Source organism: Caloenas nicobarica, chromosome 1 (genome assembly GCF_036013445.1).
Source record: "Caloenas nicobarica isolate bCalNic1 chromosome 1, bCalNic1.hap1, whole genome shotgun sequence".
Taxonomy (NCBI): domain Eukaryota; kingdom Metazoa; phylum Chordata; class Aves; order Columbiformes; family Columbidae; genus Caloenas; species Caloenas nicobarica.
The window spans coordinates 73,985,074-73,993,588 of NC_088245.1; the positions used below are offsets into that span (position 1 = coordinate 73,985,074).

The 8,515-nt window shown below is 44.6% G+C and overlaps 1 protein-coding gene across 1 annotated transcript; it reads left to right on the plus strand.

Moving 5' to 3' along the window:
- The first annotated feature begins 193 nt into the window (after window positions 1-193).
- On the plus strand, window positions 194-8,119 carry PKDREJ (polycystin family receptor for egg jelly). Its single transcript, XM_065640771.1, has one exon. It carries the CDS (start codon window positions 194-196, stop codon window positions 8,117-8,119), a length of 7,926 nt encoding a protein of 2,641 aa, XP_065496843.1.
- Window positions 8,120-8,515: the final 396 nt, after the last annotated feature.

Sequence of the window (8,515 nt, forward strand, 5' to 3'; positions counted from 1 at the left end):
CGAAATACTCGGGTTTTGTGGCACCGGGTATATCCGCGCAGGATCTGCTGTTCCTAAAGCAAATTCCTTTCTCACCAGCAGGCTCTGGTCTCCTTGGAGCCCTCCCGCGGCAGTTGGGGTCTCCCATCTGTCACCCTCGGCCGGGTCGCGCTGCAGCGGTTCTGCTCCCTCCTGTCCTTCGCCTCACGCCGCCATGAAAGCGCTCCTTTTTCTCCTCCTTCAACTGCTCGGCTGCTGCCTCCGAGGCTTCGGGACCTCTTCTCCCCGTCTCCAGCCACCACCACTGCTGGTCACCTGCTGGGGCCCTCATGGGCAAGTCTCCCAACGGCAGGACAACGAGCGCCGGGTCTCGTGTCTGTGGGACAGTACTGTGATCCTGCGCTACCAGCCCTCCCCAGGAGCAAGGCGAGAGGCGGTGAGGAAAAAGGGGTGGCCGCCATCCCCTCCACGCTGCTTCTGGTACCTGAACTCGGCCTGGGTGAAGAACACCTCGCACTGGTCAGGCCAAGTCACGCTGCAGACGAGCGCTCCTCCACCTGCGTCCTCCAGCCTCCTTACAGTGCAGTGCTCATCTGCTTGGTGCGCTGTGCCCCAGTGCCTTCACCGCAACGTGAGCATCGAGGTATCTGAGCAGGACATGCGGCTGTTTGTGCTTTGGCCAGGGACACGCCTGATCCACGTGTGGCAGCCAGTAGAGCTGGGCTGGTGTGCACGCCTCAGGAGCGCCAGCTGGCAGTACCGCTTCAGCAGCCAGAGAGGCAGCCCCTCTACCCTTCTTCTTCCCAGCAGTGAACACCAAGACACGCCACCACCTGCTGTCTACCCAACAGCCGAGCTGCAACAGACCTGTGCCGCCTACTACAACTACCGCTTGACTGTGCGCTACAGGCACCACGGGCTCCACATTGCTTCAGTCAGCATTGAGCAGATGCCTCAGATAAGCCTCAGACTCTCTCTCAAGGTAGAGCCTGACTTGCTGCATGTCCTCAGTGTCAGCTCCAAGCTCCTTAGTATTCCTCAACAGCCCCTCAGCCTCTCCTGGAAGCTTCAGCCCCTTACCTCAAGGACACTGGCCTACAGACTGGTGGACACACAGGCTACAGGAGGTTGGCTCCGTTCCTACAGTTCCTTTACTCTGCAGAGCAACTTCTGTGCTGTTCCCACACCTCAGAGCCCACATGAGATGGTGGTGGCCAGCATTTATTTTCATGTTGATGGAAAGAGGTTTGAGGAATCGATGGGAGAACTGTATCTACTCAATGGTACCCTGAGCCTAACGGCAGGCAGAGGAACTCCCATCCATGTAAACCTTCACCCAGGCGAAACCAACAGGAGCACTTACATTTTCAGGTACAACCACAGAACGTTTTACACAACCAAAAAAACCAGCAGCCCTATTTCCACAGATGGCCCTAACACACGCACTGTGTTCTACCAACACAAGGAGCTCTCATACCTGTTCTCCATAGAGTTTGTGGCCTTCCAGTGGTACAAGTTCAATATGTACCTCTATATGAATCAGAACAGAGCTTTGTTTAGGTCTCTGACAGAAAGAGACCTTGAAGTCCATGTTTTCAGCAGTAACCATCCTCCTTTTCTGCAGAGCTTTACTTACTTAGTGTGGTTTATCCCTGCACAACACCCGATGCTTCAGTGTGAGTGGACCTTCCATCTGCAGCTTTTTGGAACACAAAAAGATCACCTTCTCCAGAACAGCACGTACACATACAGCGATCACGTAAGAAATGCTACACGTTTTGTCCGTCGCTCTGCTTTACCCTTTGATCCAGAGAAATACACAGGATTTGTGGCAAAAGTGGATTGTAGCAGAAGTGCACTTACACCGGCTCTTTTAAGAGTCAGAGTCAACAACTATGCTGCAAAAACCATAGAAGCACCAGTGGCTTGCCTGCAAGCACCCTGTTACATACAAGATGTACACATTCGGAGACCTGTTCTTCACAGCAATGTCTTGCACCAGAAAAGGGGGACACCTCTTGAACTCTATGCCAGGGTGCTAATAGACTGCATAATTGCTGTAAATGTCAAGCCCCGTTGGCGAATCTATCGTGTTAACGACACAAAAACTATGCCGAACTGGTCAAACCCAATCGACCTTTCTTCACTACATGGTATAAATATGGTAGCCATAACTGTTCCCAGTTATACTTTAGACTATGGATTGTATCTCTTTCATTTCACTGTTGAGATGAACCCGGTGCAGACTGACATATACGTCAACAGCACAGATAAAATTTATGTTCAGATTGAGAGTGATGATCTAGTGGCAAATATTGCAGGAGGCACATTCCGCACAGTGGGTTTTTCTGATAATTGGACTCTTGATGGCTCCGCATCCTATGATCCTGATTCTCAGGAACGACTAAAGGGAATCACATTTACTTGGTACTGCACTAAAGAGATGTCAGACTATAAAACCATGACAATCAGCCCAGGAAAGAAATGCCATCCAAACCAGAGAAATTTGAAATGGTTAACATCCTCAGGTCCAGTTCAAGCAATGCCACCAGAATCCCTCCCAGGAAATGCTGTATACTACTTTCGTCTAGTGATTCAAAAGGATAAAAGGACGAGTTATGTCGACCAAACTGTAGTTGTGCAGCCCAGCTCCACACTCTCTGTGCATGTAACATGCCTTGAGAACTGTGGTAGCACTCTAATTCCAACAGAGAGATTTAGCTTGTCTGGAAAATGTGAAAACTGTAGAACAGCCAGCCAGCCATTCTACTACTGGTCCCTTTTTTCAGAAAACTCTACAGAAATTAACTTTGACTGGTCTTCCAGAACCTCAACGGGGAGGTTTGGGCCTTACCTGTCTATACATGCTCTGACTTTTACAAAGACTAAACTTCAATCATACATACTTGTGTTGAAAATAACTACCTGGGATGGTAGGTCCTCAGTCCACAGCCGTGCTTTTAAGGTAAATCCTCCGCCTAGAACTGGCAAATGTATCGTCAACCCACACAAAGGTACAGCCTTTCTGACAAAATTTGTTGTTCAATGCAGGGGATTTTTTGACAGCCATTCACCGCTGACATATAAAGTGATAGTAGCTTCTGATGCATCCAAAACTACCAAAATAACTTCTGTGGAGGAAAATACATTTGGCACAATTCTGTACTTCGGTTATCAGCCTAAAACTCCTCCAACTTTTCTCCCAGTTGGAGTGCCCTCTCAGAAGTACACCTTGACACTTTACGTTCAAGTCCACAATTCCATTGGGGCATTTACCCAAGTGAGTTTATCTGTCCGTGTAGAGAACCCAATTAACAGTCGACCGCTACCTGTTGTGTTTCATGAACTGCTGGCCTCAGTGAGTGGCTCAAGCGCACCAATGACATCTTATCTCCAGACTGGAGATTATTTTAGCATTGGTTATTTGTCGTATCTGGCAGCCTCAGTCTTAAACTATATTAAAGCCACACCAACTCTCCAGGTCTCCAAGGTTCAGTTTCGGGAAAGCCTGATTAAAGCAGCCCTTAATATTTCACTTGACAATGCAATGGAAATCAACCAAGTAGTTGCTTCGCTTTCTCAAGTCACAGAAGAAGCTGATGAAATTAACATTAGATCACAAGACCTTGCCATTAAGAAACTGGTAGAAGTTACGGGAGTGCTGAAGGCACAGAGGAATGAGACTCGTTGGTCTGAGGATGCAGAAATTCAGATCAGTGGAATAGTAAGATGCTTGTCCAACATCCTGAAAGCTGCTCTTCTGCGTCACAAGAATGTCAATGTAAATGGAGTTAAACAAGTCATCTCCATCATGGAAAATCTAACAGAGATAGTTTTCCAGGGCAAGGTCCCTGGAGAAACAGAAACGCTAATAGAAACAAAACACTGGAATATCACTTTGACGAAAGAAGAAACCTGGAACATTGCAAATGCTTCCTCTGCCAGAAACACCTGCAGGAATTGCTTTTATCCATTACTGAAAACGGGAAATTATTCAGGATCAACCCAAGATGTTGTCATTTCCACTTCTGTTTTTGAGTTTGAGGAGAACCCCTTCCCTTGGTTAGGTTACACATCAGAAATCACAACAATGGTCTTGGGGTTCAAAATGGCAGAGACCAAGGCTAATGGCGAACTACTAGCATTTGTGCCTGAAAAAGCAGAAATTACTGTTGTTAGGAAAGATCAGGAATCTTCAACTTTTCAGTTAGCAATGGGACCTGATAAAACTCAAGCTTACACAACTGGAGGATTTACTCTTGAAGTCAACAAGAATACCAAGACTCTGTACATGCAGATCTTGACAAAACTAAAAGTTACTTTCAAGGTGCTACTATTTACAGGCACCAACATCACTCATGCTCACCCCATAGCCTCATTTGCTGCTTTTCACAACAAGTCAACAGTTGCAAGCGAAAATGAGACATCTGGTGCTGACTGTAAGATTAAGACTCCCTATATTATCTGTCTCCCAGAGTCACTGGTGAGAGCCACAGCTCAAGGAAATGGTACAGACACTCAGAACATCTCCATTGTCTTGCAGATACCCTATGTCGTGAGGTATCAAACCCAGAGACTGGTGAGCATACATATATTCAGTGATCAGTGCTTATTTCTGGATGGGTTTCGAAGTCTGTGGAGAGAAGACATGTGCAGGGTTGGCTCCTTGACCGACTTCCAGAGGGTACACTGTATCTGCAATTTGAAGCGCAGAGGCAGAAGCCACCTGCCTACAGAAGTCCATGCTGAGCCAGATGAACCCACATACGACATCAGGTTCCTGGCAGCCAAAGTAATAGTTACCCCCAACACAGTAGATCTGGGAAAAACCCTGATAGCAGACATACCTAAAAACCCAGTGACCCTCTTAACGGTGCTCTTTATTTTTGTGGTCTACATTATTTTGTCCCTCTGGGCCATGAGAAAAGACAGGACTGATAGGGACAGCAAAGACAAGATTATAGTCCTGCCAGACAATGATCCCTTTGATAAAGTGGGCTTTTTGGTCACTTTATACACAGGCAGTCGCTGGGGAGCTGGAACCAGAGCAGATGTCTTTCTTCAGCTCATTGGCAAGAATGGTACAAGTGATGTCCATTGTTTATGGCACCCACAATTTCTGTGTTTCCAACAAGGAAGCACTGACTGCTTTCTGTTAACTACCAAGAAAGAGTTGGGAGACCTTTGTTCACTCAGGGTCTGGCACAATAACAAGGGCCCAAACCCAGGCTGGTTCTTAAGCAGAGCCAAAGTTGAGAATGTGTCAACCAGGAAGACCTGGTTCTTTTTGTGCAGGAAATGGCTTTCTCTTGACAGGAGCGATCACTTAATAGAAAGGACATTTTCTGTCACAAATCCCAAGACACCTCTGTCCAGAATCGACTATTTTTGCATTAATTTTGCCAACAGCCTGACAGAGGGCCATCTGTGGTACTCGGTTTTTGCTTATGTTCTCAGTGGCGCTTTCACCAGGCTCCAAAGGTTGTCATCTTGTTTAGCAATATTATTATTAAACTTGCTTGTTAACATTATGTTCTTTAATGCTGACAAGGATGAGGAATCTCCAGTACACTTGAGGTATTTGAGATCAATAACAGTAGGAATTCAATGTGCTTTGCTTACCGTACCTGTGGAAATGATGATAATTGCCTTATTTAAGTATTCTCCTCGTGCTGTGGCTCACACAGACCCAAAGGCAGGTTCGCTGCTCCTGTCTGGGAATCTTAGGAACTGGAAGGAACGTTTGCAAAAATTGTACCTTTCAGAAACTTCAGCACAATCAAGGAATATGACTCCCTTGGAGAACCTTCCTTGTCCCACCATCTCACAGAATCCGCCGGGTTCCAGGGAGACAAGAAGCAAGAGAGGTCCCCAAAACTGCACAGTTTCTGAAAGAGATGCAAATGTTATTGGAACAGAGAAGCAGACGATAACTGCAAATTCCCCCACAATGGGTAAGGCCAGCCAGAAAAGGCCATCATCAAATTCCACTGTTAGTAATTACACAGAAGAAGAGGGCAACTTTGAGAAAGAAAGAAACCCACTAAGCATGCTCCTTCACAAGACTCAGCACATAGTTTTTTGTTGGTGGTGTGTCTATCTCTCGTGGGCACTAATTATAGCTGTAACTGGGGTGTCATCATTTTTCATTGTGTTATATGGTTTGTCTTATGGCTATCAGACTTCAATGGAGTGGCTTTTAGCATCTCTAATCTCCTTTATTGAGAACGTGTTTTTCATTTCAATTATAAAAATCAGTTTTTTCTCAGCTTTGAGTACAATTCGCCCAAAAAACTGTGAAAACATCACATGGTTAACTCAGGAGAAGTATCCTGACATTAAGTTGGCTAGACAACTTATGAGTGCTGATGAGATGAGAGAAATGCACTTGAAACTTCGTAAAGTCAGAGGCACCAAGCATTATAAGCCTTTAGAAGCTGATGAAATTGCAAACATGCTGAAAAAGGCAAAAATTAAAATCAAGGCATTTATTTTCACAAAAGATTTCATCAATCATCTTGTCTTTTTAACACTGCTATTAATTTTTGCCTATCCCATTGACAACACCAACTGTTTCCACTACACCCAATTCATCCGTAGCCAATTCTCTCCACAACTCTCCACTGTAGATAAGCTAGAACAGATCTACGTGTGGGTAAAAGACTCTTTCTTGCCTTTGATCCACAATGACATTCAGCCAACCTTTCTTCCTGAGAGCTGGTCCAAAATCATTGGTTTGCCCAGGATGAGGCAAGTGCGGGCTAAAGGTACTGAGAAAAAATGTTTCCATCCTCACAGCTTTGTAAATAACTTTGTGATCAGTAAAAGCCACTGTCTTCACAAATATGGTAAGGACGTCCCAGATAAAGGTAACTATGCTGGCACTTGGACAAAGGTTACCAACCAGACTTTTTCCAAGAATGCCAGCGGTTATGATGGGTTCACTTACCAGCAGAGCAAGACTGTATGGACGTATTATTCCTATGGACATTTGCACACATATGGACCAACAGGATACACATTTTACTTTTTTCCTGAAGAAGGAAGAGCTAATTCAACGACCAGGCTGGATGCCCTACAACAGAGCAACTGGCTTGATGAAAAGACATGGGCTGTGATTGTTGAACTAACTACATTTAACTCAGATGTAGATCTCTTTTGCACCATCTCAGTGATATTTGAAATGTCTCATTTTGGGATCATAAAACCAAGTTTGTCAGTACACTCTTTTGCGATCCCCATTTATCATCAGCTAACTGTAGGTCCAAAGTTTGTGTTTGCAATTTTGCTTACCTTTCTGATCGTTTACGTTGCAGATGAGCTTTACACCATAGGCCGAGAAAAAAAAGATTATATTAAAACCATTTCCAATCTAATCAACTTTGGCTTAAAATCAGCATTCTTGCTCTTTATTTTATTAAAGATTATAAAGTTTAAGGCAGGAGCAGATGTAGTAAGGTTTTACTTAGCTCATCCATATGATTTTGCCCATTTTCATTCGATTTCTCTTTTAGATCAGATTTTAAGGATTACCATGGGCTTTTTAACGTTTTTTGCAGTTTTGAAAACTCTAAAATATTCTCGGGTCTTTTATGACGTGCGCCTGGCAGAAAGATCAATCTTGGCAGCCCTTCCCGGAATCTCCTCAATGGCCCTCGTGGTGGCAGTGTTCTTCTTTATATTTATGGCTTTTGGCTACCTTGTGTTTGGGCAACATGAACGGAATTACAGTAACATGATTCACTCAGCTCAGACTGTAGTCTCTTACTGTGTCTCAGCGTTCAAAGAGACATCATTTTCATCCAACAGGTTGCTGGGGGCTTTCTTCCTAGCCTCTTTCATGTTGGTGATGATCTGTGTCTTGATCAATCTCTTCCAAGCTCTTATTATGTCTGCCTATGGAGATATGAAACAACCTGTATATGAAGAACCATCTCATGAAGCACAAGCGGTTACTTTTATATTGCAAAAGCTCAGAAAGATACTTTATCTTATGATCTGTAAAACATCCAAAACCCCTGAACCCGACTTTTTTCACAGTGTACTACTCTATGGGCAGCCTCGCAGAAAACATCAGCGACATTTAGGGCTCAAGAACAGAAAAATAAATGGAAAAAAAATGGTTTATCTTGTCATTTGAGCACAGAAAGATGTTGTATTCAAGACTGTCTTTACTCTTTAATACTTGCGTTTCAAATAAATGTTCATAAATAAATTATTTACTTTTAAGATTCAATTAGTGATTGTGCTCAGATTTTCTCCAGACTATTTTGCATCAATTTCTGTGGTACTTGGCTGTCTTGGTGTGGTGGGTTGACCCTGGCTGGCAGGTAAGCCTCCACCTGGCTGCTCGTTCACTCCCCTTCCAGCAGCATGGGGAGAAAATTGAAGGGCAAAAGCGAGAAAAAAGTTTGTGGGTTGAGATAAGGACAGTTTAACAAGTGAAGGGGGAGAAAACCCAAAACCACAAGTGACGCAAAAGCAGTCACACGCCACGTGCAGACTGATGCCCAGCCGGACTCTGAGCAAAAGTTAC